Source organism: Populus alba, chromosome 2 (genome assembly GCF_005239225.2).
Source record: "Populus alba chromosome 2, ASM523922v2, whole genome shotgun sequence".
NCBI lineage: Eukaryota > Viridiplantae > Streptophyta > Magnoliopsida > Malpighiales > Salicaceae > Populus > Populus alba.
The window spans coordinates 19,545,683-19,558,117 of NC_133285.1; the positions used below are offsets into that span (position 1 = coordinate 19,545,683).

Consider the following 12,435-nt stretch of genomic DNA (forward strand, 5'->3'; position numbering starts at 1 on the left):
GTAGAGGATAAGTTCTATTTAAAATCTTAAGTTAAACTAAAAAACTTGTATATAATTCTCAGTAACGTATTAAATTGCATTAATTTATTTGGCTGTGTTGTTCCCTTATTTTGTGTTACTTTTCCATTTTTGAGAGTGCTATTCAAAGATAATTTAATCTGTGTTCATATAAAGCCACTCGATCTCTGTGCTTTCTTCCATACTCCTTATACAACAACCTTGTCTTGTTCTATTGTTTCTCGACAACGAAAATCAAAGGAAACGAGATCGACAGAGGGCACTCATTCCCCGAAAAGATGCAAAACCCAGTTGCAATCATAGTAGGAGCTGGTCCCTCTGGCTTAGCCACCTCTGCCTGCCTAAACCAGCATTCAATCCCTCACATACTCCTTGAAAGAGAAGATTGCTATGCTTCTCTTTGGAAAAAATACTCATATGATCGTCTACGCCTTCACTTGAGAAAACAGTTCTGCGAGCTACCTCACATGTCATTTCCTGACTCATACCCCACGTATGTCCCAAAAGATCAGTTCTTACAATACTTAGATGACTATGTTTCCCACTTCAAGATCAGTCCCATGTACCAGAGAAGTGTTGAGTTTGCGAGTTTCGATGAAGAAGCCAAGAAATGGAATGTTAAGGCTAGAAATGTGAGCTCTGGGGAGATTGAGGAATACTCTGCGAGGTTTTTGGTGGTGGCTAGTGGAGAAACGAGCAATCCTTTTATACCAAAGTTCGAAGGATTGAACACTTTCACTGGAGAGGTTATTCACTCTACTGGATTCAAAAATGGAAAGACTTACTGTGATAAGAATGTTTTGGTTGTTGGGTCTGGTAATTCTGGCATGGAAATTGCATTAGACCTCGCAAACCATGGTGCAAGAACATCAATCGCCATCCGTAGTGCGGTAACTTATCATTTGGCTCGATCAACTTTAATTTGTTTATTTCGAGTATAAATTATTAACTGTTTCTAAAACTCTGTTTTTTTTTCTTCTTTCAGAAAATGGTTCGATCTCAAATTATGTTAACTAACTATTATGTGTAAATTAATGAATTGTATATGATTGGACCCATGTTCATGCTTGCAGATTCACATTCTATCGAGGGAGATGGTATACTTGGGATTGAATATGTTGAAGTATTTTTCATGTGGCATGGTGGACAAAGTTATGGTGATGCTTAGCAAACTTGTTTATGGAGACTTAAGCAAGCATGGGATAAAAAGACCAAAAGAGGGGCCGTTTTTCATGAAAGTTGCTTACGGGAAGTATCCAGTTTTCGATGTCGGTACCTGCAACAAAATCAAGTCCGGAGAGATCCAGGTATGTTATACATGTATGAATTAGAGAGAGCAGGTAATGGATTTATTTTCGGCTCAATTAGCTAGCAAGTCCTTAAATATACCCAAAAAAAAAATATGGCTCACAACGGAGAAATTCTTACATTAATCCGGTTTACCATGAGTCCCACACACATGATGGGTTCAGTAATCATTTTGGTAGCTTCTAACTTAGTTATCAGCAATCAATTTGCTACTAATTTGGTGTCAATGACGTGCTGTCGTGCTCAACTCCTCTTTTTGCACACAAAAGTAATGAGATCTCAAATTTATACAGCTGTTGAAAACAGATGGTTCCATGAATGGACGACAGCAACTATCATCATCACCATACTATTTAAAGATTTGTCATGTTGTTCACCTAAATCATAGAGTTTATAAAACGTATGGACACATTTAACTTGGAAATTACTTCATTTGTCTAGTAAAGTTCTCTGCAAAACCATGTTGTATTGCCAGAAAGTTCCATTCGGCTAATAATTGACTGTGTTTGTGCTTGCTTGCTTGCGTGCGTGTATGCCGACAGATGATTATGATGATGCTAAGCTCGTGAATGTTGGCTTTTGTGTGCCCAGGTCTTGCCCGCACTAGAAAGCATAAGAGGCAATGAGGTGGTATTTGAAAATGGCAAGTCACTCCCCTTCGACACCATTGTTTTTTGTACTGGCTTCGAGAGATCAACTAATAAGTGGCTCAAGGTGGGTAACTTTATTAAACCAGCAGAAAGTTACCTCACTATTTATGAATCAGTCAGCATAAAGAGATGGAAATACTGCATGTGTTTACGCGCTTTGACCAATTATAGTTGTTTTGACCAGGGGGATGATTACCTTTTGAATGAAGATGGGATTCCAAAGCCAAGTTACCCTAACCATTGGAAGGGGAAGGACGGTTTGTATTGTATTGGATTATCGAGGAGAGGTTTGTATGGAGCTAGCGCCGATGCACAGAATGTAGTCAACGATATCAAGGCACTCATTTAGATGGCTTTTGGTTAATGCCCTGAATTAAAAAGATGGAAACAATAATTTAAAAAAAAAAAACCCAAGTTGAAGAGAGACATGATTGTGTTTGATAATAGTGTATAAAAGAGTGTGATTATCCTTTTATTATATTATATTTAATTGATAGTAAATAAGACTAAAATATAAAATGTATTATTCTCAAATTTATTATTTTAAAAAATAGTAATAAATATTATCATTTTTTAGTTTAGTTTTTAATTTAATAATAGTATAATAACTTGATTAAAAAACACGAATCAGCCCCAATAGATTAAATCAGGTCTAAATTTTAAAAACAAATTTTAAAAAATGGGAGAGAATTAACCCAGTAAAAACAACTAAACGCTTTCATAGTCATAAATATCATGAAACATCAATCCCTCGCGTGTGATTGCATGCGTGAGGTTACAAGACGTCCATGGTGTTGCATACTCGACATTGTTTGAAAAAGATGGGTTGAAGGTACATGGAACGTTTTTTTTTTTCTTTTGAAGGTACATGGAAGGTTTTAGTTGCTTGAGTAGTGGTGAATATATTACCTGTGCGTTTCATTTTCCAAGTGAGCTATTCTCCATCAACTTACCATTTCAGAGCAATAAAGATCGGAGACAGACCGGTTACAATCCACGATCCCCTGCTAGTAATTCAAAGCCCAAAACAGACAGACTACCAAACCTTATCTTCCCGGTAGCAAACTGGATGTATTATATGCCGCGTCAAATGAAACAATAAATAATTTAGTTACTCATTTTTTTCTAATCGTTACATCAAATAATTTCAAAGCTGAAAAGAAAAATGGGCCCTTCAGTAATTAGGCTTTTGCCTAATTGATGTCTAAACATGCAAATTGGTTAAAATCTATCTGGGAATGCCCAGCCAACCAAACAGAATGAAAGGAAAATTGAATGGAAAGAACGGAAGACCATGATCATGTGATTGCATACCAGAAAAGGAGCTCGTGTAATGACCTTGAAAAATGAGCAGAAGCATGGCATTTATCAATTTGGTGTCTTTTGAGGTTATAACCAAACTTTCCAACTATTGAGTGTCGTGATAGAGCTCAACTCAGATTGACCTCCCAATTTGGTATCATGCCCAGAGGAGTCCATCAAAGCCAATTTCCAGATTTGAAATTGGGCTGTTGCCAAAATCCTGAACTGCAGCTTGGTTGTCTTCCAATGAATCCACATATGGCTCCGATAGATCAGAAGATCGTTCAGATGGGATTCCATAATCTTTGAGAATGTGGAATGAAGAAGCACTCGCTGCTTCTCTCTCCAGCACAACAAGGTAATTGTCTTCAAACTCGAAAACTAAATATTTGTTCTTGCATGCTGATTAAAATCACAAAAACATGAGGATAAAAGTGAAAAGGGAGTAAGGAACAAAAAAACAGATAAGGGGCAGTCTGCTTACAATCAACAAGGTGTGCTAGGTGATGGATGTTTTTTATTTGAGTTCCATTGAACTTCAAAACCTGCAAGTTTTTATTCTTCTTAGTACGTGTGCAAATAATGGCAAGCAGGTGCAGATAACAGTTCTTGCTGGTTATAGATAACGTGCCTGTTGATTGCTCATTTCCTCGTATCCAAAGTTGACTTCATTTGCCAAGACCTGTCAATAGAATGAAAATAATCAAGGCAGTGCTGTAACGAGATATGCCAACAGTTCGTTAAATTTTTCAATAAAACAAGAATCTTGGCAATGAGATATGATCCTCCTTTAATAAAACAAAGATTTAATAAGTACAGAAAACTTGCCACTGTAATTAAAGCACACGAGATAGTAGCATCGCATCTGCAAACTTACCTGTGATACGATAACAATTTGCTCCCCTTTGAACCTTGCCAGAGAATAACGTGACTTTGCTAGCAGTTTCAACTGAAGGAAGATAAAACCAATCAAATTAAAAACTATAAAAGTGTATCGGTGACCAATGCAAAAGGTGTTAAAGCAACCAGTCATGGACTTACCCCTATAGAGTCTTCGCATTCCTCCCTGTCAACAGGTGAACAAAATCTCTTGCATTAGCATTATCACTTACAGCAAGAATACTATTATAAATTAACAGATTAATGACATTACTGAGTGCTTGGAAGTATTCATACTCCATTAGTGGTTCTGAAAGTGGGGTAAACACCAAACCAGCAATTATTAAATACGAAGGCTGACCTCCATCAACATGATATGGAACCTTGAAGCAAGAAGATAAGAATCCAATTTTTTTGATATATGAATCTGATAAATCAACTCATATATGATTCAGAGCCAAGATTCTAATGGCATTACCAAATTCACTCTTGGATTAAGAACTACTTTAACTTTTATGAATGACCCAGCTCTAATTATGCCAAGCTCTGCTACATCACCTGTGAATCTGTTTAGAAACACCATTATATACATACAAAAAAGCATGAAGCCCAAAGAACATTGACTATTTGGATATTAAAGAACAGGCTCAAACAAGGTTATGAAGAGACTGAGAAAAAATTATAATGGTTGAACTAAAGCCCTTTACCTTTGACTAATAAGATAACGGAATGCAATGCGCTCATTTGATCGAAATGGCACTGTTCCTTCACATCCTACGTTAACATCATCAAAGCTCACAATCACGTCCCCCTGAACAGAACAACTACAATCAAAATTCTCAACAGATAAAATTAGAGGTAGAAAGGAAAATCCATCTCAAGAAGAAATTACTTATTCAAGCTTTTAGTATTATTAATAAATCAAATCACACCACTAACCAATGCAAGAAAATGAGGACTACCAATTCACACAAGGACTGAATCTTGTGTAAAAATAAAATTGCCTGTCTAGAGTTGGTTTTTGGTGTGGCATTATTAGGAAGCTTTGTTATGAAACATAGGTATTGCTATTACATTTTCTTCTATCTTCAGTATTCCTTAATCCTATTGCAGTCCGAACACCAAAAAAATGCAGCATGGATATTATATATAGATTAGTTTGGCTGACAATATTGAGAAGCATGATAACAATAATCCAAGGTTTTTCTTCCTGATAACATGTTAACAAGAATAGACTATTTGCAATTCAAATAGAGCAAGCTTTGAAGCCACTAATGACCACTGTACCTCCTTTAAGACTCTATTAGCATCAGAGATTGGTTCAACTCTTCGTACCAACACACCCTGCACAAACCAGATGTTATAAGGGAATGGCTTGACAGACTCATGCTATGAAGTTGCAACAACGTAACTTTCACCGGATATACCAATTGGGGGTTACGGGGAGGGGGGGGTTTGAATGCTTCACAAATTACTTGAAGAAAGCAAACAAAGGCTACAAATGAATTGATTCCTCCATTTTCCATTTTTACAGGAACACTGAAAAACTCCCCCTTCTCTACTAATTGAAAATGTGCAAGTTTCTCACAACATTCAGCAGAATGTTCCATACATTGGCAACATACATGAAACAATCTACAAAATGATACCACTGTTTAATCACATGATAAGTAAAGCTTGAAATTTGTAGAGAGAATATGAAAGTGTACTTCACTTTTAAGGTAATTATAAATGTCTATTAGTTTAGGTGCCAAGGAGGTGCTAACCATTCGCTAAAGCAAGAGGAATGATGTAACAAAGAAGGCTGACTATACATCACATAAACTATATGCAGAATCAGTATGTGGAGAACTCATAAGGGGGCGAGGAAAAAAAACTGTCAGTGTGTATAGTTTTAACCCAAAAATCCTCCATACTTACCCCCCTGAAACAGAGTTTCTCATCTCTTTTCACAAACCCAAAAATATTGCTGAAAGTATACAAACACATGAATCACTTTTTCCCCACAACATCTCTAAACTTTTTAGCTCTCACTACACTGAACTGACATAAACTAACAACAACCAACCGTCCCTTAAATCACAGCTGCATTTCACAATTCACCTTTTCCCCATGCTAACCACCTCCAGTACCACTTTCCACCTCCATCATTACTCCTCGATCTGCTCCAGCAACCTCGCATTAGCTGCTGAATTATCCTTCCAAACCTAACTTGATCCACCCATTGGCAAACCACCCATATTCACAAAAAAAAAAAAAAAAAAAAAAAAAAAAAAAAAAAAAACCTCTCCAGCACTCAGAATTCGTTTTAGCAAGCCACCATAGTAATGCCACCCCACGCTCATAAAGTTAAACTTGTGTTACCTTGAATTTACAAAAGCACATCCACAGTTTCAAAAGAAAAAAAAGACTAGAAAAATTACAAGTTACATGAACAATGCCAGACAATCTGAAAGCCAAAAAAAAAAGTACTTGACAAAGAGGCATACCTCATTAGAATTTACTTTTAAGCATGCACGTAATGCTGGATTCTCCAACTTTTGCAGCAACACACCAAGGGATGGAAAGCCTAGAAGTCAGGCAAAAGGAGTTTTATTGGGACAATCCCAAATCAACTGCATGACCAAGGTATGCTAGGTTTGCATTACAAAAACCAATCAGGTACCAGTACGTGAAAAGAAAACCAGAGCAATGGTTAATCTAGAATGCAACAAGTGATATCATAAATGTTACTAAATAGATTCAAAAGGAATTCAGAACATTCCAATGCACTGATATGTCTATAAATACTCTCAACAACCTTCACAACAACAAATGAGAACTAAGAGTATCTACAGCAGAGAATAGCCTGCAGGGACCTATTAAAGAACAAGGGTAATATAATAGTCACGTGAAACTAGCAAGTTAAAAGTGGTTATTGAAGAGCCAAAAAGAGCAAGAAGCCATTACTACCTTTGCACAAACTTGATAACTAGTAGTTCTGTATGATGTTGGTTGTTGGTCAAAATAAGAGCATGAAATTTTTAGAGGAAGCTTGGTCCTTAAAATTGGAATGCATTTCATTGCTTGTCAACATTCAAATTCTACACATTGAGTTTCAATGCCAGAACACAGCACAGACAATACAAGGAATACACCATATAAACATATGCAAAAAAGTATCTCACCAGTGTATCTCCCATTTCTCTCATAGTCATTTAGAAAATGAGATACAACTGTTGTTGGAATCACATATCCAATATTCTCGACCTCTTCAGATCTGTATACCTAAAAGATATGTCTCATGAAAATGTCACAAGGAAAGAGATGCAGCAAATGGAATATGAGTTGTTAGCTAAATCAACAGCAAAATATGTGGAGAACTTGCTATTGTTTAAAAACAAGAAAATTATAAACATGATGTAATATCAAGAAAAAACTGCCTGGGGGAACCCTCATTCTTAGAATCTAGTCATATGGAAAAAAAATTCTAGACCAAATGAAAACTGGTGCATATCAGCTAGCTAGAGAACCTACCTGAAATGCTACTCCAATGCACTCCCCCTGGTCACTGAATGCAGGACCACCACTGTTACCTATAACTAACTAGAATAAGCAGTAGCTATCACAGAATGGACTAAAGCCCTGAAATAAATAAAAGATGCAGACAAACACACATGCATACACCCTTAGAGAGTTGTAATAGTGATGCACCCAGATATATGCAATCTCCAAAATGCAACTATATAAGAACATATATAACCTGGAGAAGTTTTGACACACGGAATGCATAGACAAATAAATAAGAACATGCATATATACATACTAACCAGGATTTATTGCTGCATCAATTTGAATGCCCAACAAATCAGATGATCCATGCGCATAAGATGTAACCTGATAATAAATTTGATAGCATGATACAGAAAATTTGCTTAAACATGTTGGTCAAGGGAAAACATCACACAGAAAATCATAGACATGTCAGAAATAGATGAACAATCATATGATTTCAATGATGGGTAATCAAACCTCTATACGAGACACAACCCCCTTTGTCACCGAAATGGTGTCTCCACCAAGGGGATATCCTACAACTGTTACTGCATCCTGCCCATTTAAAATGCAGCAGAAAATGATTCTCAAAAAGAGAAGTACATACAAAACAATTTGAAACTTATAAGTTAGAATTAGGGCATCAGTCTGCATTTTCATAGGAAAAGTACATGACCTCAGCATAAACAGTAAATTAAACTATCGCTCCCAAGAATGGCTATGATGAACCCCAAAGGTTTATTCTCATGAGCCCAAAAACATTTGATGCAGGTTCAAGTAGCACCAAAATTATAGTTTCTGCAATCATTTAACGGGGTGTGATAATTTAGGGCTGTTGCTAATGCTAGGCCAAAAAAGTCCATAGACCTAAGAAACATGAGGGGAGAGGGCGCAGACCCTAAGTGAAAGGGTAATTTGACCTGAAGACGTGGTAAGCATCCAAACTCGAGTGGTTCTGCTCCCCAGAATTCCTCACTTTCTACTGAAAGCAAAGCTATATCGCAATCAACTCCTCTGGCCAGTACCTGTGTACAAAATCACTGAGAGGAAAGTAAGTTGCAATACCTTGTATGTCTCACAAGCGAGATCAATCCATGCCTTGGTTCGTTTCCTTTGTTCTATAGCGAATACTATGTCAACAGAAGCATGAGAACTTTGAGAAACTAGTGACAGGTTGAAACAATCATATCGTTTGTTTCCAAAGATGGCAGGCACAACTGCTAGTAAGAAAGTGCTGGGAGTCATAGCAGACATCAATTTGTCTACACCATGCTTCTTGTAAAAGATGCTTTTTGTTTTTCCAAAAAAAAATAACTTCAAACATATCCACTGAAACTCATTAATATTGGGATTTTCATCCAATTTTCTCAACATCTATGTACACTTGCTCTCAAAGTACATCTAACAGACCCTTATCACTTCCATTTAAGGTTTGGGACTTTAAATAATATGGAAAAAGATTAAAAAAGAAAGGGTATAGATACTACTGAGCTATTAAGATCATTAAAATATCTTGCAACTTCCATAGGATAAAGAAGTACCTTAGCCACATATTTGGTATCATCTCCCCTTCTCTTCACTTTGACCTGAAATCAGAAAAGAAATTTTTAAAAGTTAATTTGACAATCTTTACCTAAATATCATGTCTTAAACCGAAGAAAACACAAATGATTCTTTTGGTTGTATTGAGCAAGTCTCTACCAGTGGCAGGGTGCTCTTATAGGAATTCCAAGCTGGTATTCCATATATATCCCCATGTCCAGTCCCTATGCATCATGCACTTTCTAGCATGTCTATAAAATGGAAAAAGGATGGCCAGAGTTCTCAAGGGCTGTTGATTAGTGACTTAGTCCTTTTGATTTGCTATTATTCTATCTCTAAACATAGCTACCTAGATGTTCTGGTCTTTTGAGGGCTTTTCTTGTGGTTTGATAACTTATGGTAAAAGGCAATTGAAAAAATCCAAACTAAGATTGAAAGTTTAGGCATGAAATAACCTGTGTATAATGTTCAACACAATGAGCATTTGTCAAAAGCTTTCCATTGCCGATCATAAAAGCACTGCATGACAAATAAGTAAAGAAATGAAGAAATCAATTTGCGAGACAATGTTGATTGTGTATTTCAGAAACAAAATATGAACAGAAATACATCTTAACAGAGCCTGCTGCGACCAAGAAGTTCTTATTACCTTAAAAGAAATTTATGGAAGACCTAACAGGTAAATATTTCAGAAAACTCACCTTCCTGTGCTTGTGTATTGCCTTTGCTTTTGCCAGGGAAGGGAATAATCAGGCTCAGTATGGGTGCAGTAGACCTAGCCAAAAAAAAAAAAAAACCATTTTCTAGCAAAGTGCAAGCACATGCAGGAAAAAATAAGTCAATTCTACAAATTTGTATCAAGGAATTGAAATATGTAGGCATATTATTGAGAACCAACAGTTGAGAATATTAGTAAATGGTGGCGTAAAACTTAGATTCACATATTAGTTTGGATAGCAATAATTGCTGCTCCCAAACCTCAAGCTTCCAAGGAATATAAAAGAAGAAAGACAATCACATGCACCCTTGTGATAATATGCCCAGTTACTCGGTTATGAATGTATCAACATCTATCCAGATAGAAGGAATTTCTCCTCCAAATAGTTGTTAAAGTAGCTGAGAGCAATATCTTAGACATCCTTGATGCATCATCTAGCTCTTTGGACAAGACTCGTGTTGAATTCTAAAAACATTCATGGACTGTAAGATAGTTGTGTCAATTGGATTGTCCCATATCTAGTTAGTCACTCATTGCAATTTTAGTAACGAAAACAAAAGTAATATCCTGATGAAAACTATACTAATTATGAAGCACAGATTGCTAATAATGATTAACGTGGAGCTTAATAAATAGATGGAATCTGCAAGCTACATCTAATAGAACGTAGCATGTTCAAAGACTAAATTAGCAATCACAGGACCTAAACCATCAATTGAATGTCAAAAAGACAGGAAATGACAGAACATAAAATTGCGAGGAAATGGTGTAAAATGTGAAAAAATTATCACCTTGACAACTGCATCTAAAAAAGCTGCATCTTTAAGATTCTGTGGCTCAACCTGAATCAAGAGATGAATAAAAAAAACTTATCTAAATTACTAAAAGCAACAAATGGGAAAAAGGAGAGCAAGGAATCACACCTGTTGTTCCTTCATATCAAACTTCGGCTCTTTCTTATCTTTTCTTTGCCCTCCGAATGACTTAAAAGCCGCTGATTGGGATCTGCCTGCTTTCCTTTTACCCCTGATTCCATCATCATCATCGAGTATATAGGACCTCTCGTCCTTCGATTTCCTCGAAGATTTCTTCTGTGAAACACCTTCCTTCTAAACACAACCAAACCAAGATTTCACAAAATAATCGGTTAAACAGGATAATTTTGACCTTTCTTCTTTTTTAAAAGAAAAAAAATATCAATTCTAGCTGTGTTAAAGCAGAGATAGTTCCTGTTTATGACTTAGAGAGCTGAATTTGCTCAACTAATTAGAATTCCTAGGGTTTTGACTAAAATGACAGTCGATTATGATTCTAATTCAGTACTGAAAGTGCGTTTATTTATTTATAAATGCAAAAAATTAAAAGAAAGAAGGGGGGGGATTAGGGTTTTACAAGTTCTCCATCTCGATTAGAAGAAGGGCGTCTCTTGTGATTGACGACGGCTTTACAAGTGACCGAAGCAATGGAATGATGCGACTTGGCGAGATATCGTTGGGAAGAAACACAGCAACGGAATTTAACGGTGTAGGTGAGAAGAGAGAAGCAGCAGTTGGCGACTGCCATGGCCATGGTTAAAATGATGTAGCTGCTGAGTGAGTGACTCTCTTTCAGCTCAGTCTTGGCTCATTCCCTCACTCAGTTTTCTTATCTCTGCCTGCCTGCCTGCCTGCCTAGCTAACAAAATGGGATTGGATTAGGTCCCTGGTTTTGGCGCCTTGATATTTGGCCATTTGGAGTGCTTCTTTGATACTTTGAGTGATTATTTACTCTATAAAGGTTATGCGCTGTCGTTTAATAAGGCTCGCCTCGCGATACGATACGAGCTGCTCTTCTTCAGTCTCTGCATTTGTTTCGGGTTAAAAATTAAAATGATAATATTATAATTATTTCCTATTTTATTTTATCAAATGTTTAGAGCCACCCCCCTCCCACCTATGAAAACTTAAAAACTTGTTCAGAGAAAAAATGTTTTATCATAAAAGGAAAATAAGGTCAAAATGTTGAGACCTTAATACTGAGTCTGGAATTCGCATGTGATAAAGTTTTGGCTTTTAATAGCCGATGTGCTATAAAAAAACAACTGGTTTATATATAATATTTATATTATTTAACTTGACTCAACTCATTAAAATTTAATAATATTAATATTTAAATGATAATAAATCAAAAAATTTTAATAAATAGATATCATAAGTCAAGTGCAAGTTAATATTTTTTAATTTTGTTTACCCTGACCCCACTCATATAATTTAATGTAATTAATCTTAGTCCTAGGTATAAATAATATTTTTTCTTCTCTTTCTTACTTTTTTTTCCCTCTCTTACTTTTCCCCCCTTCTTTTCTTTTAATTCTATCATTTCAATTTCATGTGCTTATTTATTATTATTATTTTTTTAGTCGTGGTGCTCTTTTGCATCTCAATTTTTTTTAAAATCATCAAATAATAATAAAATTAATATGCTCAACCACAAATACATGTAATA

The 12,435-nt window shown here is 36.0% G+C and overlaps 2 protein-coding genes across 4 annotated transcripts; one reads left to right on the plus strand and one right to left on the minus strand.

The window, feature by feature from the left end:
- Positions 1 to 94: 94 nt before the first annotated feature.
- On the plus strand, positions 95 to 2,454 carry LOC118052556 (probable indole-3-pyruvate monooxygenase YUCCA10). The gene is made up of 4 exons (XM_035063554.2): positions 95 to 908; positions 1,092 to 1,325; positions 1,918 to 2,040; positions 2,161 to 2,454. Exons 1-4 carry the CDS (start codon positions 297 to 299, stop codon positions 2,323 to 2,325), a joined length of 1,134 nt encoding a protein of 377 aa, XP_034919445.1. The 5' UTR covers positions 95 to 296; the 3' UTR covers positions 2,326 to 2,454.
- Positions 2,455 to 3,067: 613 nt separating this feature from the next.
- On the minus strand, positions 3,068 to 11,694 carry LOC118052554 (protease Do-like 2, chloroplastic). Of its 3 annotated transcripts, none has more exons than XM_035063552.2 (21): positions 11,344 to 11,694; positions 10,875 to 11,057; positions 10,743 to 10,793; positions 9,935 to 10,008; positions 9,689 to 9,752; positions 9,233 to 9,277; positions 8,612 to 8,716; positions 8,169 to 8,246; positions 7,967 to 8,033; positions 7,674 to 7,732; positions 7,325 to 7,424; positions 6,647 to 6,726; positions 5,445 to 5,501; positions 4,865 to 4,968; positions 4,636 to 4,723; positions 4,455 to 4,540; positions 4,320 to 4,344; positions 4,156 to 4,227; positions 3,910 to 3,960; positions 3,763 to 3,823; positions 3,068 to 3,680 (listed from the first exon to the last, which is right to left on the minus strand). In XM_035063552.2, the coding sequence occupies exons 1-21, from the start codon at positions 11,518 to 11,520 to the stop codon at positions 3,436 to 3,438; spliced, it is 1,872 nt and encodes a 623-aa protein (XP_034919443.1). In that variant the 5' UTR covers positions 11,521 to 11,694; the 3' UTR covers positions 3,068 to 3,435. The 3 variants fall into 3 exon arrangements, with proteins under 3 accessions (XP_034919443.1, XP_034919442.1, XP_034919444.1); XM_035063551.2 differs by having other exon boundaries at positions 10,875 to 11,060; positions 11,344 to 11,693; XM_035063553.2 differs by lacking the exons at positions 4,455 to 4,540; positions 4,636 to 4,723 and having other exon boundaries at positions 10,875 to 11,060; positions 11,344 to 11,692.
- Positions 11,695 to 12,435: the final 741 nt, after the last annotated feature.

Bases quoted from the DNA above. Each gene is read 5' to 3' on its own strand.
- LOC118052556 (XM_035063554.2), top strand. From the start codon at position 297: ATGCAAAACCCAGTTGCAATCATAGTAGGAGCTGGTCCCTCTGGCTTA. The intron at 909-1,091 runs GTAACTTATCAT...TCATGCTTGCAG, and splicing joins CAATCGCCATCCGTAGTGCG to ATTCACATTCTATCGAGGGA. The intron at 1,326-1,917 runs GTATGTTATACA...TTGTGTGCCCAG, and splicing joins TCAAGTCCGGAGAGATCCAG to GTCTTGCCCGCACTAGAAAG.
- LOC118052554 (XM_035063551.2), bottom strand. From the start codon at position 11,520: ATGGCCATGGCAGTCGCCAACTGCTGCTTCTCTCTTCTCACCTACACC. The intron at 9,278-9,688 runs GTTATTTCATGC...TTCTGATTTCAG, and splicing joins GTGTTGAACATTATACACAG to GTCAAAGTGAAGAGAAGGGG. The intron at 4,724-4,864 runs GTAAAGGGCTTT...GTTTCTAAACAG, and splicing joins CGTTATCTTATTAGTCAAAG to ATTCACAGGTGATGTAGCAG.